This window comes from Podarcis melisellensis (assembly GCF_964234715.1).
Source record: "Podarcis melisellensis genome assembly, chromosome: 1".
Taxonomy (NCBI): domain Eukaryota; kingdom Metazoa; phylum Chordata; class Lepidosauria; order Squamata; family Lacertidae; genus Podarcis; species Podarcis melisellensis.
The window spans coordinates 35190861-35216831 of record NC_138528.1 but is presented as its reverse complement, the minus strand read 5'-3'; the positions used below and the strand labels follow the sequence as shown (position 1 = coordinate 35216831).

The window sequence follows — 25971 nt, the reverse complement described above, 5'->3', positions numbered from 1 at the left end:
CAAATCTCACCTACGCAGAATCAGGATGGGTTATAGCACCACTTTCTCAGCAATTCTCAATAGCTAATTATTTTCACACATAAGCTAACCTGAGGCTGAAAATTAATTCAGCTTCTGTATAATATTTTATATAGATATATTTTTACAAAGAGTCCTCAGAACACATAACCATTTACTTTTTTTAAAATTCCAATGTGCTGAACATTGCAACACCCTGTTTTACATGCACTAGTCATGATCTTTTTATTGTTTTTACCTTTGGGACTCTGCAACATGGGAAAATACGACTCCAAAGAGACGGGTTGCTGCTCCAATAATGGATAATGTTGGCGGTAAGGGTTTAGGCACAGAACCACCTTCTGCAGCTCTCTCATAAACCGAATATGGGTCATACTCCAGACTTCCACCAGCTATACTGTTAACTAGGAACAGCTGCAAAAATTGGAGAAGTGCAATTATTATCACCAAACATCAGACTACCTTCTCTGAATGGGTCAGTTACTGCTGAAGCATACCTGCTCTTCAATAAATCTGTGCTCTGTCTCCTGTAGTAAAGGACCCAGTAAGTTAAGTTCATCCTGGTGACAGAGAGATGGAAGGTAAGCAGCAGAGGGTGACATCTGGTTATCGGGCTGAGTCAAATCAAGCACTAGTTCTTTGAGAACAGCAGAGAAGCTTCCTGTAAATTAAGGAGATAGAAGAAAATTACTTTTATATAAAACTAGTATCTAAGGATACGATTGGTAAGGTGCTTAAGGATGAGATCTCTTTTTTATCTTTAACACAGAAGAATCAGGGGAAGTGCAAGTGCAGTCTACCACGGCAACACACAAGCCTCATTCCAGGAAATCCATCTTCATGATTATGGCACCTCCCCTGCCAAGTACGTATGGTATTTGGGACTTCTGATAAATGTGGCTTTTGGCAAGTCATAACACTAAACAAGTTAAACAAATGTGGAATGTCAAAACTTCATAATACAGTGTTACCTCGGGTTACATACGCTTCAGGTTACAGACTCAGCTAACCCAGAAATAGTACCTCGGGTTAAGAATTTTGCTTCAGGATGAGAAGAGAAATTGTGCTTTGGCGGCACGGCAGCAGCAAGAGGCCCCATTAGCTAAAGTGGTGCTTCAGGTTGAGAACAGTTTCAGGTTAAGAACGGAGCTCCGAAATGAATTAAGTACTTAACCTGAGGTACCACTGTATCAGGAAAAGGATCCTATTAGCTATTTTGAGCCAAAGAAAAATGTAATGAACAATTTCAGAAAATCCCACTATTTGTAGAGCATTGTGGTCAGGTTGAAAGACAGCATGGGCACAAAAATGAATTCATGTACCTACCTAAAAACACAAGTTACTGAAGTAAACAAACAAAAAAAATGTGTAACAGAATTACACTTTCTTCTTTCGCTTCAACACTTTTTAGCTTTTGTAACAGCTTTGTTACAAGTCAGGTTTAGTTGTACTGAACACAAAAATTACTTTGGAATGAAAGTCATTTTTCTATTTGTATTCAGTGATTATGCGAGCAGAAGGCAGCTTGCATAACCAGTCCTTTTATTTCCCTACTCCATGTCTGCAACCTCCACAAAGCTTCTGTGAAGTGTTGGGGAGCCCTCCTGCAATTGGTTTGGTGTGATGTCTGAATTAAGCAACCAAGTCCATCAGAGCAGGCAAGCGGCATCTTTTCCTTTCCCAGGTAGTCTAAATATGGCTTAAACTTCATTCAGGTGAAACTCTCTTTCCATAAACCACTGTATAAATGGCCTGCCCTCCTGGGAAATAGCTCTCTCAATTAATATTTTGGCTTTATTACTATCTACACATTTGGTATAAATATAAATTCATGATGTTATATTAATTTTCCATTTAAATAAGACTGGTTTGTCCATTTGTCAATAAAACAAAAAGGACAAGAACAAAACCTTTGGAAGTGTTCCAGGGAAGTATTGCTTGATGACTTACCTTCATAGCTCTTTGGAGGCAACAAAGTAAGCAGTTCATAAAGTCTTTTCCTGTACATCACTGCTGATGGTTTTAAAGGATTGCCATAGGTTTTAGTTAGTGAAGGAAGCCTTAAAACATAAAAAACCACATACTAAAGTCAAAAGAGAAAAACATCTATCCAACAAATTCCAGCTACTAGTTTGCTTTGTACCTCACCTAAAATTCAGTGTCTGGAAAGCTTAAAAAAAATTAAAACCACTCTATAGCACTATATATGTACAGTGGTACTTCGGTTCTTGAACGTCTCCATTGATGAACATTTCAGAACCCGAACACCAAAAACTCAGAAGTAAATGATTCCATTTTCGAACGTGCCTCAGAAGTCGAATAGCTTCCGCTGCATGTTTTTTCCATTTTCCATTTTGCAGTGAGCCCTTTGTGCCTTGGTTTTCAAACGTTTTGGAACTTGAACGGTCTTCTGGAACATATTACATTCGAAAACCGAAGTACCACTGTATAGCAATTCTCAAAATATCACTCCCTCTAATACTGAACTGAAGTGAATACAAGACGTTGCATTATAACAAGTCTCATCATTAGTCCATTAAACTCAGTATTGTCTACACTGGCCAGCTGTGGCCTCTCTAGGGTATCTGGCAGGAAGTCCTTCCCAGCTGTATATGGAGATGGCAGGAATTTGAACTCAGGGCCTTCTGCATACAAAGCAGGTGCTCTACCACTGAGCTACAGCCCTTCCCCATCAGGCGAGTCCAGACAGAATTGAAGCCAAAACAGGATGGCAAGAATCCTGCCCTAAAACATTCTAGTAAACAGTTACAGATAGGTAGCCGTGTTGGTCTGCCATAGTCAAAACAAAAAAAAATCCTTCCAGTAGCACCTTAAAGACCAACTAAGTTAGTTCTTGGTATGAGCTTTTGTGTGCATGTATTAATACCCCTCCCCACCTTCCCACTATATAGAAGGGTCTGGTAACTTCTGTTTCAGTGTATCTGAAGAAATGTGCATGCACACGAAAGCTCATACCAAGAACTAACTTAGTTGGTCTTTAAGGTGCTACTGGAAGGAATTTTTTTTGTTTTGATTCTAGTAAACAGTTAAGTCCAGTAAGAGAGACCAAGAAGGTTCAGTAGGGTTTGAACACTGAAGTGTGGTAGGATGAAACAGTCTGCCTGAACTCCTTACAATTTATAGTATTCTGCAAGAAGACATGGCTGTCTGGCTTCTTCTTAAACTTCGTGACTATTCAAAAATGATGGTACATTTAAAAGGAAGAAAGAACTACTGTTTTTTTGTGCTGCAAACACACCAGCAAGGACCTGCTAACCAGTTTCTGTGTCAGATAGAATCATGCACTGACTCTATGAAGGACTGCTCTAGAAGTTTCCAAGCAATATTTTCCTCTCTTCACGTATAAAATTTCAACCTGGATTGCCACATTAGTACAACTATCCGCACAAAACCATTACTTGGTTGATATTTGTAGAAAGCACCAGAGAAATATTCAGTGCTTTTATTTTTTGCTCTGAAATCAACAGCTCAAAATTAAAGTTTTAGTTGAAAATGAGCGCTGCTCAGCAGCAATACTTACTGTGTCAGCAAAGCAACCGCACATGGGAGGGGAGGAAGCAATCTTTGAATCACTTCATCTGTAAGGAGGCCCCCACAATGGACGATAAAACTTTTAATAGCTGGGTATAAAGGACAGTGACTATTAAAAAGTAGAACTTTTATTTTTATAATGAATTATAGATGTATACCTAGAAATCCAACAATAGAATTGTTTCATATGTCTAACAACTATTTGTGTCTCCAAAAAAATGTAAAAAGGCTTAATAAAATAATCTGGTCTATTATCGCTAACTGGTAACATCTATTTCTAAACAGTAGGGTGCTGCAAATGATGGTCAAATTCCCTTTGTTTTACTGTGGAATGTTAAGAACAGTTCTTCTATGTACTTGAAGCCATCATTTCCGCCATAAGTGGGAAACCGGGGAAAAGAGATCCCAGGAAGTATACTGCATATACACACACACAGTCAAAAAGAGAACATCATTTTCCCTTCAAAACGTGAAGAAAGGGGAGAAATTACAAAGCAGCCAAAATAAATTCCACATACCACAGAGAGCACCTGCCCGGCTTTCCAGCGTCACTTGCCATGTAAATGAATCACCCCGGCTTTTCTCAGTTTCTAAATCTTTAGGTGATAATGGGAAAGCACATTTCCACAATAACAGCATTCTTGGAAGATGGTGCTGAACAACCGCCGGACCTATCATATTAATATTGGACATGTTCTCATATTAATACGATGCACTAAAATTCTGATATCAACAACGAACCTTCAAAAAACCACCTGCTAGCTGCCTAGAGGGTTCAAGGATGATGGGAATTGTAATCCAACAACATCTGAGAGGCGTATTTGTTAGCTGAAATGGAACTTCACCAAAAAGGCATAAGCCACAGCACCCAAATGATCTAGTTGAGATTCCTGCATTGCAGGGCGTTGGACTAGATGCTCCTCCAAGTTCCTTCCAAGTCTACAATTCTGTGATTCTTATGAACACAGAGTGCATCTTGCACCTTCACTATACAGTTTTTGGCGCACGCTGAAAATGCTATTTGTAACCCTGGCCTTTGATGCCTAATATATATATAAATAGGGCTCAACCTACTTTTACAACTGCAACTTGGTTTGAATAGTTTTTGATGTTTTATTTTAAATTGCTGGGACCTTGGGATGAATAATGGGTAATGAATTAAAATCATCACCAACACTGTATTGTGCCATGCAGTCTGTAGAGGAGTGGCAGGTGAATCAAAACGCTTGCAGCCCATACTACCACCTCTGCTTTAAACAATTGCTTTTCCTGTTGAGTTTTGCTTACATGTTCCGTTCATGACAGGGCTTAGTACAGCCTGCTGTGCTCCTCTTTCCGCCATATGTCCTCTTGTGCAACAATCAATACATCAATCTAAACTCTAAAACTTTTAAGGTAAAAATGAAAATATTTTAACTAAAATCAGGAGCGTGGCGGCCTCCATCTGAAACAGCACATATCTTGCAGCTTGGTTGGTGCATATGTAGGCCAGTAAAAGGAGCTGATGGGGAAATGAGGAGCTGGAATTAAACCAATCAGCTGTTCAGCAGAGCATAAAGACAGGGGAAACAGAATCCAGCCCCCATCCAAAAATAGGATTCCAGCTTTGTAGATTGGCCTGTGCCTGGGCTAGGCAATTGAGTGTGCATAATCCCTAGCTAGAGGTGACATGAATTATTTTGCATAATTACCATGAGCTCAAGAATTCAGGGAGGAATTCAACCTTGTGTCAGGGCAAGCATTTCAGCTTTCCCTCTCTCCCTAGCTCACACACTTTTCAGAGGGACCTCTCAACCCCCACCCCAGTCACCGTCAGGGGGATGAAAAGCCCTGGTATGCAAGCACAAGTCCTTGTCTAGGGCTTCTGCTGAAGGGATTCATTAGCTGAATCTCACACGTACCTTTTTTTGATGCATATTTCAGACGCCCTCCATGCAGATTGCTTTGTTGTTAATGGTTGTTGTTAAAAGGGACGGGGGGGGGGGAGTTAAGTTTGCTAACTTAAGACTGACTACTATTGTAAAAACAAATGTATGCTGCACTACCGACTTAACTTAACTTTGGTGCTTATTAAATAATTAAGAAGTCACTGGTATTAGAAAAAAAGGTATACAATTTAGTAGGGCTTTAAAGATGTTACAGGCTTAGCATGCGACCACTTTTGCCTGTCAGTGCATGAGCCAACTGGCTAACTTCCCCACCTACTGGGCACAGTATGGAATTCTGATACATACTTACATGTAGCAAAAACAAAGGCATTTAAACCAGAAATGGGCACACTTTACAGTTTTCAATGTATGCCCTTGTGCTGTAATGGGAACACTCTCAGGAGAACGATAATGTTGTAACTATTTAGGTTATCCATGTTCCCAGCTTAATCACCAGCTGGGTGGGAGTGTTTACTGAGGTGAATAATTAGAATATAAAAAGCCAGGATTTCTTCCTTGCAAAATAAACTAAAAAGCCACCATACCAAGCTGATTTGCAGAACGCCACATTCATATATTGAAATAAATAATGAGAGGGCTAGTCAGTCTTACCCAATGTCATTAAAGCAGCTATCAGGAGCCATCCAGATTGCATTCGTTGTATTGAGATGCGGCTATTCTGAGAAGCAGAACGCAACAAATCCTCAGCTACTGTCATGACTGCCTGTGATAAAAAGTGATGTTTTTTGCATTAACAATGAAAATACATAATTAAACACTTTCCGAGAAAGGCATGCATATTGTTTCTATATATTTAACAGCTCCCAAATAGGATAAATGGGAGCTGTTAATAATCGGTAAAATTCCAGAGCAGCCACTTTTTAATTCTGGTTAGGAAGGAAATCTTGTGAAACCTTAAAGATGAACCAATTTATTGTGGTGAAAGCTTTTGAGAGCTCGACTCCCTGTCTTCAGATGCTGTGAAGTGGCCTTCTGCATGTGAGAGATGCATATTATGCCTTCTGACTGGCCACTCCTTTGTTAGGCAATTGTGTTTTATTTACTGTATTTCCCTTGGACTGGCTCCAGAGAGGCTGCTTCAGGAATGGCTCCTTCTATTCACAGAAGGCACCAAGATGCAGCAGAGGCTCCTAGCTGGATGAACAGGGGTGGGTGGACGTGATGTTCAAGGATCCTAAATGATTCCTTCGGCCTGCAGTCTGTACATCATTTTTCATGTTGCCCTGAAGGGTCCTACAACCCTGGAGGACAGCTTTTCAGGGAGCTGCAGGAGGACTCATTAAAGATCACCTCCCTGTTCGCTCAGAGCAGAACTCTGTTCAGAGAAATTCTGGACTGAACCTAATTGTGATTGTTTTAAGTTACTCTTCTTTTTCTCTTGTAAGTCACGCAAAAAAACCTCTGGTAGTAATAGTATTTATGTATGCATAAACAAAACAAAATGTTGGTTTAGAGGCTTAGAATGGTGGAGGGGATAAGCTGGCAGTCTCTTGTTACTGAATAAAATACCCATCAGAACTTGGGATGGAAGCGCAATAAGGTATGCAATAAGGATTTAATAGCAATAGCTGTTGTTTCCAGATGTTTGGACCTCTACAGTGGCAGCAAATGCTTACAATAAAACTGCCTCCTATTTTGCTCGAGATCCCATTGGATTTTTTTAAAAAATGACAATGGCTTGAATATTCAGTTTTTAACGAAAATGTATAAACTGCTTGTGCATATTTTCTACAAAACCAAAGTAAAGCTTCAGTTACTTATAAAACATGATTATAATACACAAACCAATGAAAACAAATATGCATGAAAGCATCGTTAATTAAAACAAACATAAAATCAAGAAAACATTTAGAACAAATTTCACTACATCATGTGTCTTGCTGGAGCATAAAAATGTTCAGCTGGTGTCTTAAACTGTATAGTAAAGGCACATGCTTAAAGTCAACAGCCAGGGAGTTTCAAAACAAAGGTGCTGCCATACTGTTCTCCATTGCTCCTCTTTAGTTAGGCTTGTAATTGAAGGTACTGGACAGATAAGCACCTAGATTAGACTTATTGGACAGTCACACTTCAATTCCAGAGGGGGATATTGAGATGCATATGGCATGCAAGCAAGACAGCTGGCATGCAAGCTACCCACTTCAGATCCAGAGAGGTAGCAATGAAAAACAGAAATAAGATCCCTTGCCAAAAAAGCTCCCATCTCCCACCACAGAGAAGCAACTTATCTGTGGATGTACTTCTAATTAGCCGTTTTAAAAGAAAATCTTTTGCTTGGCAAGGCCAAATGGGTTTCACTTCCATTGTTCAGGAACACAAGGCTCAGATTCGCCCCCCCCCCCACTCACTGACAAAGCTGCGATGTCTGTGGGAAAGTGGTGAGCTATGGTAATCTGCCAATTTAAACTAATACCACGCCAGGATGAGGTTATGGAAGTTTGAGTCTTTTAAAAGAATTTCACCAGCTCTTAAAGAGATGGAGAGAAACTCCATGAATTCAGAAAACATCAAGCGACATCCTCAGATGAGAATTCCCCCATCTCTCTTAGTTCAGTCTTTTATCGAGAGCGCTGTTAATTTCTCTATTTAAGAGACAGTAGTTGTTAAGATTTTCATTCTTTCACTGACCTTGTGTTTGTTTTGCGTGTGTTTTTTTTAAAATCAATTCACTGAGGATTATAGTCTGACCAAAACCAAAGAACATCACACTGAGGCTTACCCGAGAGTAAATGCCATTGAAAACAATGGGGCTTACATGCCAGTAAATATACTTGATTGTGCTGTTAGTTATATATGAAGAATAGAAATCAACACTCTGTAAAAATGATATATCAGTGTAGCTAAATGATACATGGATGGAATAAAAAAATCTTAAATCTGGTGCGCTCAGTGGTTGTGTTTCATAAAGCATATGGTCTAATACATTGAAATAGACCAAGCAGTCATTTTAAATATTCCAAGTTTTTCAACACTTTCTTCATCATGCACAAATATTCCCTGCAGTGAGGAACAGGCTGTTTAAAAAAAATGTTGTCTATAGCTGTATCAAACAGTTAATTCTGCCCTTGCACTGAATAGCAAGACCTAGGTTCAAATAGTTACCTTTCCTTTGCAATGTGGAATTCCTAAAGGACACATTCTGACAGCTCCCAGTAGAGCAGCAACAGCAAAACTGTAGCCAGTCACTGCTTCTGGGGAGGATTTGAGTGCTGTGAGCCGCTCGATACAGCGATCCAGAAGTGGCGAGAGAAAGCAGGGCAGTGCCACAGCAATGCAGCGCAAACACCATGCTGCTGCCAGCTGAACCGAAATACTGGGGTGGATAATAATGGACACCACTGCATCCAAAACTCCTGGAAAGTCAGAAATGTTACAAAATCAGCACAGCAAATTTACAGGAACGGGAACTGAACTAGATTCACAACTGACTTCTGAACACACGAATGAACACCATACTAAGCAATTCTAGGATGCTTCATGTCATAAATTCTAGGATGTTTCATCTTGCTCTTGACCATGTAACTGCTAGTTTTCTCATCAAGCTCAGAAACTTCAAATATTTTAATTATCTTTTCCCCCTGTTTTCTCCTGCTGTTGGTCAAGCCATCTCATTTTCTCTCTACGTACACCATCACTATCTTATGGCTTCCTACATTGACTACTGGCGCAACATTCATCTGATATGATGGTGCCCATATTATAATTTTCTGCTCATTTCTTTACTCTTTTAATTGCCATCCCATCGTCCCTCATCTTCATTTAAGCTTCTTGAACTTACTTTCAAATTGTTCCACAGTCGATATTCTCTCCCTGTAGCCTCTTACCTGCTATCTAGATACTAAAGGATCCAATCTTCTAATTATATGTAAGATTACTCTCTCTTTTATTTGCCTTTTCACTTGCAGCTCCCTATCACTCAGATGTTCTACCTAACATCCACTTTTCCTTTATGATCGCATCGAAGCACACACACACACCCTTTCAGGTGTTTTCCCACAGACACTCCTTCCCCTTTTACCTCCCCCCTGCTTTCCTCTTGAAAAAGTCTAATCTTTGATTATAAACCTGGAAGAACACCTACCAACCACAATTTCTATACAGGGCATAGTGACTTTAAGGTGCTTTCTAACTAATGAACATTATTATTACATAACATTATTGTAATGTTGTACAAAGCTAAGTTACTTTTAGTAGGGGAAATAATTCTGAGAAACGTATCACAATTGCAACAATTCACCTTCAGAGTCTGCTGTGAGTACTGAACAGCTCTTTTCTCATTATATTTATTTAAAATACTCTTTTTGTAAGATGTGCAGCCAAGTTCTAACATTTTATTTAATTAGAAACAAGTATCGCTATTTTCAGATAACAGTTACTCCTAAGTAAATGCAAATAGGTTAAGGCCTAAATAATGATTATATAGAGAATATACCTATTTTAACTAAGAGCCAGAGTATTTTGTGTCCTGCATACGGTTTAAGAAAACAGAGTAATGAACTTCAAATCTGTGTTGTTGTTGTTATTTATATACCACTCATCTGACTTCAAACAAATTATAAAACCACAGGAAAACATCAAACATTAAAATCTTCCCTAGACTTCCCTTCATATGTCTTTGAAAAGTCTTGACATCTGACAGGTGGGCTTTCCACGGATTCCCACCCTCCCCTTGACAGCATGAAAACTGATTCCAAAAGCCCACTCATCACAGATCTCCTACATATTATCTGAACCAACACAGAATCTTTATCCAATAAGGATTTAAAACACAGAGAGAGAGAGAGACAATTGGGGTTATCTCAACCTGTATTAGAATTTGCTTTAATCCTACAGCAAGTTGGATTAGACCAAGGTACCCTTAACATTTTGTTTTCTTAAACTGATTATTTATATGATGAGTCCAAAGTTTCAATGATCCAAAACATACATTTCACAAAATCACGGAGAACAAAAGGTATGATCCATTACCTGTACTAGAATCTTGTAGCACAGGTGCAGCGGTAGTGCCTAAATTCTGAATGAGGTTTCCAAGCTCTTCCAAGGAACATATAAGCATATGTTGGCTTGCTACCACATCTGTTGTACCAACACGGGTTTCCACGTTACTGTCACTCATGGCAGCATCTAGGAATATGAAAGAATTGTGTGATCTTTGCTACATTAGACAAAACAAGAGACTTAAAAGACTAGGAGGAGATGGCTGGTACATCGACCATATCTAATACAGTTTTGCAGTAAAAGCGGGGCTCCATTAAAACACTGATGGCAGCAGACATTGAGTAGCAAAAAAATAAAGATCAGCTGACAACCAACTTTGCAGATATTCTCTGCATCTGCGCATGTGTAGAGGAAAATAGACATGTGCTTGTTAAAAGAGTGTGGAAGACAATATTTTGATGCCATGTTGCGGCAAACATATAGGCCCAAATCCAGAGAACGTTACTCACACGGAAGGACAGCTGAAATTAATGAGTCAAAGCTAACTTGCCCTATTGATTTTAATGGCATGATTAACTTCCTCTGAATTTGGGCCCAAGTCAATTGAGAAGAAAAAGTAGGTAGAAGGGCACTTCAGTCAATTACCGTAACTGGTGTGCACATAAAACTCTCCCAATCGCTTAGACATGGAAGCAGTTCGTGGAATCCCACATTCCATTCTCACAGTCCCTTCCCTTTCAAGTGTGAATAGTCCTTACTGCTAGTACCAATCTTAACCACATTTAAGTTGAAGAAGAGTTGGCTATTAACCATTATTTGAATCAAGGGTTTGAAGCCAATTTCAAAATTCTGATTAACAGTAAGCCCTGGTTAAGCAAGCTACCTCCAGATCCTGCTTCAGAACCAAGCACTGAATATTCTCAGTTTTGAAATGTATATATTTGAGCAGCAATGAGTATATATTTGAGCAGCAATGGGCCCATACATTCCCAGAGGCCCTGTCTTCTCATACTTGCCCTGAAGAATGGAAAACTGGTACTGCAGACGATCCCTGCAGTAAGTAAGCAGGGCTTAAAGTCATCACCTATCAAGTGGTTGTCAGTGCTGTCAAGCCCACTGGATTGTCATAATCTAGATTCCAGCATTTCTGACACAACGTTCATAGATGCAGTGTACAAACACAAACCTCCCATTCTGAGAGAGACTAATGGACCATATGGTTATTTTATCTTGATGATGACTAGCTTGATGCCACAGGGAAGTTCATAAGCAATGAATATGTGCATGATTCCCACACCAGTGGAAAATCCTCAACAGCTAGAAGTCAGTGGTACACAATAAGGTAAAAAGTAAAGGTAAAGGACCACTGGACAGTTAAGTCCAGTCAAAAGCAACTATGGGGCTGCAGCGCTCATCTCGCTTTCAGGCCGAGGGAGCCGGCGTTTGTCCACAGACGGCTTTCTGGGTCATGTGGCCAGCATGACTAAACCACTACCGGCGCACGGAGGACCGTGATGGAAGCCAGAGTGCACAGAAACACCGTTTACCTTCCCGCCGCAGTGGTACTTATTTATCTACTTGCACTAGCATGCTTTCAAACTGCTAGGCTGGGAGGAGCTGGAACAGAGCAACAGGAGCTCACCCCGTCACGGGGATTCGAACCACTGACCTTCTGATTGGCAAGCCCAAGAGGCTCTGTGGTTTAGACCACAGCGCCACCCGCGCCCCTGGTACACAACATGCAGTTCTGACTCCCATGGTGTTTAGTCAGTCATCAGACTTACCTTCCACATAATAACCCTAACCTAAATTATGGTGAAATAGTAAAGGAACTCACAGGTATTTTAATTATTATTCTGAAATGAATCCCAAAGGGCCATGTGGATTTTTTTCCAGATAAGGCATCGCTGGAGATGCAAACAGTACTGCATAGCCTTCATGAGCAGATTAGGAAATGATACAAAGTACTAGTGAAAAGGAGGGGGAAGGGAGAGCACATAATCTTGTTAGTCCCATACCCACAACTTTCTTCAGCTTCCAGATGGCTTGACAAATCTCCTTGGCAGTTGCAATTTGAGCTTTCCCCCCAAGAAGGCCTCCTACTGTAGCTCGGAGGATAAATGAAATACAGCGGCGGCGACAGATAGCGTCCATCTGAGTCTGAATAGCTTTAGGGTGAGACTGGGAAACGAGGTCCAGAACATGGGAAAGCAAGGCAGAAAAATTCCTTTCAAGCCACTGCCCTCCCAGCGTGGAGATAAATACCACATATGCCTGAAAGAGATTTGATTAAAATGCAATGTTTTTAACATCAAAATCTTCTCCAAAATATAATGCAGTATTAAAGAAGTCATAAAGGCTACCATTAAATAATATTAACAGGACACCAAAATAATTTTGTTGATTTTTTTTTTAAGACAACATGTTTCCAGCTTCATTATGTGAAGTAAGGTGGAAACAAACTGGCTTTTAGTCATCTAAGCCAAATTTAGATGCTATGTTGGGGGCAAAAAACTGCTTTAAATTAAACCAGTAGCGACAAGGCAGCTAGTTCATTCAGCCTCTTCCTCTCTTATATTTAATAGCAGAGCAAGAGAACCAGCTATTACTTGTTATGTAAACTGTTGCATTTGGCATCAGTATGCAAGAACTTCCAGCAATTTAATATTCTGCATGTAGCACCCACATTTAGTGCAAAATGAAATTTAAGATTTATTAGGTTACAATAACCTACACGCTTGTGGGAATTAGGGCATTTTTACCCTCACCCTACAGGTTTTATTTTTTAAATGTTTGCCATGACTGGACTATTCCTCCTTATTACAAATGAATTTTAACTGTTTGCAACTTCATGAATCAGAACAGAATGGAAGAATATAGAGAGCCCTTTTGCAACCGTATTCTGAAGAAAAAATTATCTTACTGGGTATCAACTTCTAATCAATGCAGTTAATAGGTCAACCTCATAAATACTACATCCACATTGAGAATCACACTGGGAAGAAACACACCCAGAAAGAAAATCAGTGTTGCACAATGCTGACTGTCCTATCAGCACAAGCATTGCAGAATGCCAGATAGAATTATCCACCTCTCCTCCTCCTGAGCACTGTTTTCAGGGTTCTCCTGCACCCCGAACCAATTTCGGGGTCATGAGGGAAAGAAAACCCGTTGCATAAGTGGAAGCCCTCACACAGGACTTTTGGTGACAGGACTAATTAGGTGTATCCCCACCAATATATTGATTTAGTTGCGAGAAAATTATTTTATGGCAATCTAACTTTAGAATTAAAAAAAAAGGTTTCAACATTATTTTATTTGAGCATAGAGAAAAGAATAAAAAGTAGTTGGAGGACACGATCTTTTGTAGTTTAGCTGAATACATTTTCTAAGCATATTCCCCTCAGGCTTTAGACATGAAAACACAATTATTTTTCTTCAAAAATGTGCAGCAGAAACAGCACTAAAATAATTTTCCTGAGTAGCCTGCTACAGGTTCTGGACTTCCATGTATGATGGAATTGTTTAAAGAAGAAACTGTAGCTTTATTTTTATTTTAGTTAGGGTATTTTGAAGGGACAGCTGGCCTCACCATGCAGCAGGGTGATTTGCTTGTTGGACGGTGTGGGGAGAAGAGAAGGAATGAATTAGTGTTTCAATAATCCAGCAAAAAAATTTAAAGCATTGGCCCTACTGAGGAGGGGATTGGGTGTCACTTCATACTGGCACCCTATGAAGGGCAATCAATTAACAGATGGCAAAGTATTAATCCCCTCCCCCATACCGGATTTGCATTCATGTCACAAAAATCCTCAGCTCTACTGACTCTGTAACAAAAAGTCTCAGAGACTAAATTGCTAAATATGAAACTGCTCTGAGATTAGTTAGTTCTCTCTGCCATGGCTCTCTGTCCTTGACAGTCACTGATCTGAAAAAATGTAAAAGATGTGTCATTTAAGTTGTTTTATTAATGCTTAATGAAGGAACAAGTTCTTTCAGACATCAGCTAAGAGCAATTACATGTTTGTGGGAAACCAGTCAGGCTCATGGTTTGTTTCTCACACAAACCACGAGTGAAAGCCAAGGTTTTCGAGAGAAGCAAATCATGAGCCTAGGTTCAGATGAGGCAACAAGTCAAACCATGTTTCCCAGCGGTGGAGCAGCAGCAAGTGAAGGAAGAGCAAAGCTCCTGCTATTTCAGCAGCCTGCACAAGCGCACTGCTCATTCACATCAAGCCATAGTTTATTTTAACTAAGGTTTAATGTGACACGCGAACCAGATCACAGAGAAGGCCTCACCATTGCTAGCTGCAGAATATAATAGCTCTTAAATGAAAGCAGAAGGGTTTTTGCATGTTAAGAAACATTTTTTTAAAAAAATATATGAAAAGACAATGAACTAACTCAAACATTATGAAAGAAAATTATAAACATTAAAATAATTTCATTATTAGCAAATTAATTTCTCTTTCAAAAAGAGAAATGAGCACCATTAGTGTCCAAGTAAAACACTGGGAAATATTAGAAGACAAGTAATTAGTCTTCTGTATAAGCCTGTAAAATATTAACATGTAAAATCAATTAACTAGTTCAATACACACTACCACGCAATAATACTTTCACAGAAAAACAAAGCAAACAAATAAAATAGTAACTTTTACAATATATAACATAATCAAACCTGAGTGACTCCAACTCTAACATCCCTGCTGACCGAGCTTGTCCCTTTCAGAATATCACCACTGGCTCGTAGAAATCCTGTACTTCCCCGAAGGAAACCTGTACCCAGAAGTTCCAAGGCTTCTTCAAATGAGATCTTGCGAACATTTTGTCTGGCAGATGCTTTTTCAATGAGAGGGGGAAATGCATCCACATTTATTTATTAGTTTCTACTCTGTGACAACAAAGTCTCAGGCATCATAACTAAACTTAAACATTCAGTTCATACGACATAGTTATTGGGTTAAAGGTCTGAAGTTCAGTCTAATCCTATGAACATTTATCTGAAGTAAATCTAAATTCATTGGACTTTCAAGTATGCACAGAAGATCATGGCGTATGTGTTTGAGCCTTATGTAACCACCTTGGAAAACCATGTATACCACCTTGAGCTCCTCAGAAGATAAAGGAGGTATATAAATGTAATAAATAAAACAAAATGGAGACACTGGCTGAAGGCACATATGGATAAATATCAACGAACATAAGCTTTGGGAGGAATACACACAGTTGTCAGTGCATGCACTCACAGGAACATTTTCATTTGGTTTCCTGGATGAGGAAGATGGCTTAGCAAGGCTTATAAACAGTATAATTCCTGATCTAGGTAAACTACAGGGTTGTTGTTTATTTTTACTACAGTACGTAATGGAAGAGATGAGTGAAAGCAAACACATTTTACTGGTAAGTTTCAGGCTTAGAAAACAATATTATTAGTTTCCAAATTTATCTAAGGGGAGCAGCAGACCTAGAAGTAAAACTTCAATATCATGAATCATTCTAAGTGTTATTGAAATGAGAATGGAGCACATTAAAAGAATCCAAGTTGGATCAGTTGTCCGCTAAGGAGTGCTTCAATTAGGAACAGGCTATTCAAGTTGAAACATGACTTCACAGTCATTCCTCCCCTATATTAACTGCCATTTTTCTCTCTTTCCTTCTGTTATTCCCTGCCTTGTCTGCCTTGGGTTTTTATCCACAGTGATGCCCATTTTGCAACACGATAGATCATGCCAATGCTGCTGACTCCTATATCCCGTGGATAAACTGTTATAGATTTATTTACATCTATAATCAACCTCTTTAAAGGTAAAGGTACCCCTGACCATTAGGTCCAGTCGCGGACAACTCTGGGGTTGCAGCGCTCATCTCGCTTTATTGGCCGAGGGAGCTGGCGTACAGCTTCCGGGTCATGTGGCCAGCATGACTAAGCCGCTTATGGCGAACCAGAGCAGCACACAGAAATGCCGTTTACCTTCCCGTCGGAGCAGTACCTATTTGTCTACTTGCACTTTGATGTGCTTTCAAACTGCTAGGTGGGCAGGAGTTGGGACCAAACAACGGGAGCTCATCCCGTCGCAGGATTTGAACCGCCGACCATCTGATCGGCAAGCCCTAGGCTCTGTGGTTTAGACCACAGCGCCACCCGCGTCCCTCTTTAGCTACAGCCAAATGCATCATATGTATATAAACTTAGCCATCTGAAATCAGTTTCCAGTTGTCAACTGGAAGTATAGATGTGGTCAGGTTTATGGGTGGGTTTGTATAAGAATGGAAAAGTACAAGCACCAATCTTGCTGAAACACTCAGCACACATCTGATTTCTAGGGTGTAGGGCAAAGTCACATGTGGAAAAAGCTCAGACAGTGAGCCAATGGGGTACTGCATTTGAGGTACACCACCTTGTACGGATGCCAAGGTTTTAAAAACTAGAGAAGTATGCTCAGGGTGTGTGGGTGTGTGGGAGAGAGAGAGAGAGACAGAGAGGTCTTTAGGACTAAAGCCCTGCTCCTATCAATATGAGTTTGAGAGTATGGGCTTACAGAACACCATTGCTACTTTTAATTTCTACTACCCTGAGAATGGTGCTGGAGGAGACTCTTGAGAGTCCTATGGACTGCAAGAAGATCAAACCTATCCATTCTTAAGGAAATCAGCCCTGGGTGCTCACTGGAAGGACAGATCCTGAAGCTGAGACTCCAATACCTTGGCCACCTCATGAGAAGAGAAGACTCCCTGGAAAAGACCCTGATGTTGGGAAAGATGGAGGGCACAAGGAGAAGGGGACGACAGAGGATGAGATGGTTGGATAGTGTTCTTGAAGCTACCAGAATGAGTTTGACCAAACTGCGGGAGGCAGTGGAAGACAGGAATGCCTGGCGTGCTCTGGTCCATGGGGTCACGAAGAGTCGGACACGACTAAACGACTAAACAACAACAACACCCTGAGAATGCAAGAAACATATGTTTTGTTTCTTCTTTGTATGCTTGTGTGAAGCTGTGTGCATGTGTCTTTCAAATGAAGCTATTGTTAAATCCCAACCGTATATGTTCTGATTGCATTTTAATTCCAGCAAGTGACCGAAACCCTCACATGGCAGGAGGGATCATATACAATATATTGTCATTTGTTAAAACCACATCTATTTTGAAGGCTGTTCACTATTTACTGCAGTTTGCCAATGATTTCTACATTACAGCCCTGTTTTTAGTGACTGATGTTTTAATGTATTTTTAATCTTCTGTTGGAAACCGCCCAGAGTGGCTGGTGAAACCCAGCCAGATGGGTGGAGTATAAATAATATATTATATTCTTATTCTTATTTTCTCACATCGACATAGGAAGAAAGAAACCCTAATAAATTTACCTGTGCCGCCTTGTTTAGATGTTACAGCACTCACTAACACACTGCCTAAAAGCTTAGAAACAGCAATTCGTACACCATAATTCGACCCTTCAAATGACTTAAAACACAGAGTTACAACACTATCCAGGTCTGTACTCCACATAAAACTTGCTTCGCTCTGCAGTTCAAGAAGACACTATACAAAACAAAAACAAAAACAGGGCAACAAGAAGAGAAATAGGTTCAGTCTTTTTTGCACAAGTACAATGCAATGAACTGTCTTCTGCCAGCTTAAGCTGGTGGTCCAACTACCACCCTTATCTAAGCAAGGATAACCTGCTAAAGTAATCATGTTCTGCTGATCTCAAGATTGCACTACTGCAATGTGCTTTATACGGAGCTGACTTTGAAAATGGTTCAGAAGCTTCGATTAGTACAGAAAGTGGCTACACAACCATTGACAGCTTTGAGGAACACAGATCAATTTGTTTGTGGGGTTTTTTGAATTCTTGTATGTTGTAAAATCAATTACTGTTTTTCCGTGCATAAGACTAGGTTTTTCCCCTTAAAAATAATGTCAAAAAGTTGGGGGCGTCTTATACACGGATACATCTCCCTCCATTTTCTTAAATCAGAGTCCCCCAAAATAGGGGGCGTCTTATACATGGGGGTGTTGGCTATTTGCAGTATGGAAGCGCTGCAGAGAGCTTGCATTAAAAAGGGACTCAAAAATAACTTAAACAAGGTTTTAATAAGAAAAACAAAAACTCCTTAATCACTAAATACATCAACAACAAACCAGACCCAACCACCAAGCCATCCCCCAGGGTAATGGGAGAGCTAGGTACTGCTCCTTATATACTACACCCAATTGCTGACACAGCTTAATCAATACAACTCAGCAGCACCTGCTATGTTTCACAGCTGTAAAGCTGGATCTCCTTATTTTGCTCTGGCCCTTGCTCTGGCCCCTTAAAGACATACACATCGGGTGGAACAATGATGAACCTTTACATTTAAAGAAAGCATTCAACATCTTATCTTATAGACAGAAAAATACGGTATATAAATAAAATTGTTTTTTTTAAATGAAAGGAGTTCAACCTCACTGGTGTACATTATTTTAAAGTATTCTAAACTTGGCAGGGTGATCCACTTTGGTGACAAGATATTAAACACCTTCTGGGCCAGAGTGCTAATACAAGTTTGTAATATATGGGAATGAATAGTAACTTCAAATCACACAAATTCAAACCGTTTTTTAAAAAATCTGTTCATGTGAATTTATACTTTGCTTATAAATTGACTGTAGACTGACCACAGGAAGGGAACTTAAGCTCCTTGAGGAAAAGGTGAGATATAAATGTAAAGGAAAAAAAGGATAAAATAACAAAACTTGACCCGATTACTAAAACATGTGCTTTTTACTCTAATCTGTGGGGCTTTATTTATACAATGGCAATGAAGACTGCAAAATCCTATGGCCTTTAAAAAAATTGGGGGGGAGGTATTGGTTTGTTGTTTTTATTTTGATTATATATTTCGTGGTTTTATATTTTGATTTTATTCTATGAACCACCCTAAGACCGGGTGTAGGGCAGTATATAAATTCAATCATAATCATGATAAAAAGTACAGCTGGATAAGATGTACAAATTCTACAATACAGGTTGCACAGAAAACTGACCAAAAATACAGCCATTTATGTTCATGGTGGAAAAAGCTTCCTAGCAAAAATATTACATGGATGTATTTTTTTACCAACTGAATTGCAAAATGTAAAAAAAATCTTTTCTGTGCCGCGAGAGAGATGGAGACAATTGATTTTCTTTTATCCTCCATTTAACATATGCAACTGTATACAGGAAGATTAATTACTAAAAACAATTAATAGGGCACTTTACCTTTGCAGCAGCACAGCGAACTGCCATTGATCTATCAGTTAAGCATGAACGGGCAGCTTTGTAAATATCTCTGTGAGATGGAATAGCAGCAACTCCCAGACCTTTCAATATATTTTGCAAACTTAGCATGATCTCATACCGCCCTTGAGACTAACAAGACAAGAGAAAAAGGTCATGTGGTTTTCAACTAAAGGACATTATTTTATCTACTCATTAGTTACATTTTCATCCCATTCTTCCTTCAGCAAGTTTAGAGTAATGTTTTTAGCATTACTGAAATCATGTGAGGTAAGCTAGATTGAGAGATCTTGCCCAAGGCCCCCTTAGTGAACTTCATGGCAGGAGTGGAAACTGGAAGATTAATTATCTCACACAAACCGCAGCATTCTAGTCTCTGCACTATTCGAGATCTCAAATTCTGTAGGAGGAATACTCTTCTAAAGCAAAACAAATTTATTTATGAAGTTTGATTCAAGACTAAGTAGCTTTGCAAGTATGTTAATGAATTAATCATATTATTTCATCTTATACAATAATTTATGCTTATTTAAAATTCATTCATCCATTCAATTTATATTCTTCTCTTCCTCCCAAAGGAGCCCTGGGAAGCAATAGAAAGATGATTCTAAAAATATGCACCCAAAGGTAATTGTCAAGCCTCATAATCAAACAGTACTCTCCTATTGGGAAACATTTTCTCCTAATAAATATAATGTTCTAGAAATAAGTCTTCTTTGGACATTTTTTCCAACTGTCAACCCACCCAACCAGTTCCATGCTTCCTTACCTCTGCATTCTTCATTGCTTTAAGGATATTCCCGACAGTATCCACAAAGCTGTTGCCCAAAATTCTTCCCAGTTTTTTGTACAAATAGCCCAAACAAACCACTGCAGCACTTTTTAAAAAACAGAGAATTGGAAAGGGGGGGGGAATGGCAGTCAATCAACATATGTTTAACAAAATGTTCTTAGTAAGTTATACGATGCCAGCATTTTATCATGCACAACTGAAGCTTACAATTACAAAAAGCAATTTAGTATTAAATTACTTAGGAAGTAAACTACTGTATTGCTAAATTGCATGATCAACACTTTTTTTAAAAAAAGCTAAACTGATTTCACAATAATACAGAAAAAGGAAAAAATTGGGTGATCCTCTTTCAAGGCAGTTTACAACTTAATGGATCTATCTGAATAAAGAAATAAGCCAGATCACCAGGGCAGCCATGTTCATCTGCTCTGTCACAAACAACAGGAGGTCTGTGATGCATAACCCACCCCCGCAAAACCAGCGACATTGTGACATTGGCATAAACTTTAATATCAGGCATGTCTGAAAAAGTAGGCTCTTGTCCATCCCTGTCAATATCAGTTAGCACAGCTGGGTATCTGTCAGGGCACATAGCTGAAGCCTAGCTGTAGTGAGGGGGAGCAACAGCCACTGTTGCTTACTGTTCTCCCCTCCTGATTTGCCTTGCCACCCATTAGAGTGTGCCCAGCAAATGCAAGTAGGGGGGCAATGGTGATGGCCATAACAAGCAACAAGCCAACATAAATGGGTGTGATGGACTAGCCCATGTGGACCTGCCAATGATCAAAGCTACGAGGCCAGAAGGATCCCAGCATGCCTTTTCTATCTCATTGGGATTGAGCTTTCTGGTCCTCATCTGAGCTTGAAGGGATTTTTCTCAGCAGGACTTCCTCCTGCTCTCTCGTGATTCCAAGACCGTGTATGCATTCTTGGAATGCAAGGTATATTGTAAGCCTTCTGGAACATTCATATATTGTGAATTCATTTCCATATACCTAGCAATGATAACATTTTTCATGGCAGTCTCTGCTACCATATCGGCTCAAACTCTCTAGCTGCACCAAGGAATATGGGATCTGTTTGGACCATTCTACTCCATCACCCTATTTTAGTCTCGTTCCTGCAAAGGGATGTAATGAGAGAAAAGGAAAGGAGGAAAGGGGAGGAAAGGCCTGTGTGTAGGACAGTATAGCAAGTGGAGCCCACTATGACTCTCTTGCCTGGGTCAACAGAAACCGGAAGTCACTCCCGCTATCAGTTTCAGAGCTCATCACAATCAATTTGTTAGTTTTTATTTAATGCGCCTCATCCACTTTGCTGTTTTAAAATGAAGGAGGAATATTCTAATAAGACTTCACAGGACCTTTCCAGACTTACAGTTTTGTCGGCAGATAGCTTGGTGAATCATCTTTACTGCGAATAAGTTCATTGCATTTATCAATTGTTTGGTGCACAGAAAACGTGTCCCCAGTGCTATATATTATAGCAAGATTCTTGGCAATAAGCTGTCTGGCAGGAGGTCCTGGGGAACTGGTTAATAAAGATATCAGCTGTTCAACAAGCTTGCTCTGTTTTTCCTTTATATCAGCCTGAAAACATAAAAACAGTAAGCAGTTCGTTTATTTATTTAAATTCATATACCGCCCTTCATCACTAGATCTCGGGCAATTCACAGAATAAAATATAAGATAAAATACATAAGTTTGGTTTTACAGTTAGAGACAAGGCTAAGTTCAAATTGTGGTGGGGTCCGAATGCGAACATCCTCTGCTTGAAAAGTCTCACCCCTTTCTGAACTAGGCTCAGACCCATTCAAGTCTAAGTCTGTCTCAAAATCGGATGCACACACACCACACAGCTCCTGCCATCTAGCCAACCCTTAACAGTCCCCTATCTTTGGCTAAACAACGACTTCTCCCCAGCACACACTGGATAGGATTGTGGTCCACTTAGGGGATAAAAGTATGTAAAAAAGACAATTTTCTCAAAATGTTTTTTCATTCCAGTTGTACAATACTCACCCGGCTGGTTGCTGGCAAAAGTTTTTCCAAAAACCTCAACCACTCGAAAACAAACTCTGCTTTCTGAAATTCGCCCAGTTGGTTATAGGCCTCCTTATTAAGTAAAAAGCTGTGAGCCAACTCCATGCCTTAAAGCGTTTCTTTCTCACTATCTGAAAGCCACTCATGAAGACACAAGACTGTAGCTAAGGGATATTAGTATTCACAGGATGAAAGTAACGGAATACCTGCACAAACACAAATATATTAAATCACAGATATTTAAATTTTAATGCTAAATCTTAAGAGCTTCTCCTCCAGCAAAAAAAAAAAAGTCAGAATGAGGTACAGTGATCACTTTTGCTATAACATTTGTAACATATTGCTGTTATTTATTCAATTTACACCCCATCCTTTCTCCCAAAGGAGCCCAGGGTGACACATTTCAACTGAAACAGCACCTGTGGAAGTCACCAGCATCATAGGTACAATTTTATAGCTGCCAAACATCTAGAAAGGATGTACAGTGGACACTTGGGCTGCGAACGTGATCCGTGCGGAATGCACGTTCGCAACCTATAGCGTTCGCAAACCCAAAGCAGCGCGTCTGCGCACGCACGGGTTGTGATTTGACGCTTCTGCGCATATCGCAGCCTGAAAAAGCAACGTAACCTGAAGCTTCTGTAATCTAAGGTATGACTGTACAAGGTATTTTGCTTCTTCTCAATATTGCTAATTTGGAAGACGGTGCCATAAATTACTTCTCAGCATTGTTAACATCATATGCATCAGAAGGAGAGGCTGCTGGATCAGGCCAATCTAGTTTAGCATCCTTTTCTCATAGTAGCCAATAAAAAATGTCTGAAGGAAGAAATACTGTCACAATACACCTTACTACTTTATGAGATGAAATAATTATTTGGGAGTTTCAAGAAAAACAGATAAGCAGTGGTATCACAACTCACAGAGATTTCAAGCAGCAAGTTGCATTTGCTAATAAGCCCTGACTCACACTATTGAGCAAGCACACAATTAGCAATATTACAAAATTACATGGAAAAGGTAGCCAGGAAGGAGCCGTTAGACAGTCCAGATCATGTGCTCATATTTACTGTAACATTTGCTACATTATCAGTGCACATCAAAATGGAATAGCTACATGTAGTGCTAAACACCAATTCTACATGAACAAAATGTAGATCAATATACACCAACATCCTACTGCTATAAATTAAGTATTTTTAACTGCAGAATTACACGTGTCAACAACGCCTGAACCATCCAGGTTAAAGAAGGTTGATCACATCTTTTAACACACATCCCCTTGATCTGGAGACTCCAAGGACTGTGAAACAAACACACACACACACACACACACACACACACACACACATGGACTAAAGAAAGAGCTATGCTTGAAAAATATATTCACCCAGGTTCAAATTACACCCAGAGCTAGTACTTGAGCTAGGAATACAAGAGTACTGTAAATGACTCTACCTTCTGAACATGAATCAGTTATATGATGAACCACAATTTATTTTTGCTTTCAGTTTTAATTGGAATTTATAAAGGAGGATATAAAACACAAAATCTGGTAAGCCCCCCCCCCCTTATCAAGATACAGAGGTCGATTTATTTCCTTCTGAAAGTAGATTTCCTCAGGAATACTGGTTTTGGGGTACAAATATATGTATCTTGGATGGGGCAGAGGGAACAGAAAAAATAAAAGAGGATTCTCCATAGGACACAAGGATATCTTCTTTATGTTCTAACAGAATGAATTAGTGGAGGAAGGGAGGAATTTCTACAGCTCAGATGAGAGCTAAACATGAATGCAACTGGGCAGTCCTGTGAGATCTGATTATCTGATGTAATTCAAGAGAAAGGTCCTATTTATTATTTATACTGTTATGCTAGATGCTTTCTAAACATAGAAATAAACTCCTCTGGTGTACAATTTAAGTTATCTATAATTTACACTTAGGTTGTGATCTTTCTAAGCTCACTTAGGAAGTATTATTGAAATCCATAAGCTTAATTCCAGGTAAACACACAAGATAGACAATTCTCATGGAATTTTGCAAATTGCGCTACATAGAAATGATGCCTATATTTCTGAAGTTATATTTCAGGGGTAGCATGGCAAAGCAAACGGATTTGTGAGCTGTGGATTCCTGCTATTCCCCAATGCTATGCAGCTACTAGGTCCAAACTGGCACAAGTCTTTCAAAGACACAATGAGACATTTAATGCTATCCAATGTCTTAGGAATTCCAGTGGCATCTGATCCAAAATCTCCTAGCAATGTGTGTAGGCATAGCTATCTTTTTACCTGGTGCAAATGTGGTTCTGTAGACATATAAGGATTTGTTTCCACAATAGCCCAATGTACATGCCCAGTTTGCCACCTATACAATCAATTTCTGCTGCACGTATTGAAACAAATAGTGTTTATATTTCAAACCTGAGGAGTCAATCCTATACACTTACTTAGGAGAAAGCCCTAGTGAACAAAACGGGTTTACTTCTGAACAGACATGAATTTGATTGTGTTGTTACATTCTAGCAAACACATGAAGATAGTAAGGAGTTTAAGTGTTGTGTGTTTGGGCTTTAACTTAAAATCTATAAATTATCTTTGATAGCTTTCCATATTACTGTCTGGATAATTTATTCATAATTGTTTGAGTTTTCTCTTTTTTCCTGTGCATTCACAAGTACCACCAAGACTAAGTTCATCGTAAAGGTATGTCTTATGTGTCTTGTTTGTTATTACGTAATTTTTGTTATTTGAGAAATCTCAATGAAGTTTTCTGGACAGGACTGAAAAAAAGCATAGGGAAAATCTTCCTGCATCATAATGTATGTATATGTATGTATGTATATTATTTATTTAAACCAAGAAACCTTTTTACTGCCAAATTCTGTAACTTGGGGGGAGGGGAAGTGTTGTGTGTATGTGCTGCAATTTCCATGCTTGCTCATATAAAGGAAACACCCTTTTTCTGTCTAAGGCTGCAATCCTAACTCCATTGTCTGGTAGTAAGCCCAACTGAATTCCACAGAACTTACTTCTGAATAGACATGGCTAGGATTTCACTGTAAGAATAATTGCATACATATATAAATGACAGTGCAACTGCAACAAGGAAATAAGATTGTTTATACAAGGTAATTTTTTCTAATAGCAGGTGGCAGGGTATTAAAACTTCTTTCTACTGAAGAACATATACATTCATGAGTGGCATAACCTACATAAAGGTAAAGGGACCCCTGACCATTAGGTCCAGTCGTGACCGACTCTGGGGTTGCGGCGCTCATCTCGCTCTATAGGCCGAGGGAGCCGGCGTTTGTCCGCAGACAGCTTCCGGGTCATGTGGCCAGCATGACTAAGTTGCTTCTGGCGAACCAGAGCAGCACACGGAAACGCCGTTTACCTTCCCGCTGGAG

The 25971-nt window shown here is 39.5% G+C and overlaps 1 protein-coding gene across 3 annotated transcripts in view; it reads right to left on the bottom strand.

The window, feature by feature from the left end:
* HEATR5A (HEAT repeat containing 5A) overlaps positions 1–25971 on the bottom strand; it is a 59522-nt gene that overhangs the window by 29745 nt on the left and 3806 nt on the right. For 2 of the 3 annotated variants that reach the window (XM_081888777.1, XM_081888778.1), the window contains exons 2-16: positions 22540–22766; positions 21896–22107; positions 20495–20603; positions 19708–19857; positions 17825–17999; positions 15139–15299; positions 12476–12731; positions 10488–10643; positions 8622–8872; positions 6111–6222; positions 4089–4241; positions 3560–3659; positions 1969–2078; positions 516–679; positions 257–432 (exon numbers count right to left, since the gene is read on the bottom strand). In XM_081888777.1, the coding sequence (XP_081744903.1) occupies positions 257–432; positions 516–679; positions 1969–2078; positions 3560–3659; positions 4089–4241; positions 6111–6222; positions 8622–8872; positions 10488–10643; positions 12476–12731; positions 15139–15299; positions 17825–17999; positions 19708–19857; positions 20495–20603; positions 21896–22107; positions 22540–22665 (2411 nt within the window). In that variant the 5' untranslated portion in view covers positions 22666–22766. Of the gene's footprint in view, positions 1–256; positions 433–515; positions 680–1968; positions 2079–3559; positions 3660–4088; positions 4242–6110; positions 6223–8621; positions 8873–10487; positions 10644–12475; positions 12732–15138; positions 15300–17824; positions 18000–19707; positions 19858–20494; positions 20604–21482; positions 21821–21895; positions 22108–22539; positions 22767–25971 lie in introns of those variants that run through there. The other variant, XM_081888779.1, reaches the window with a different exon arrangement.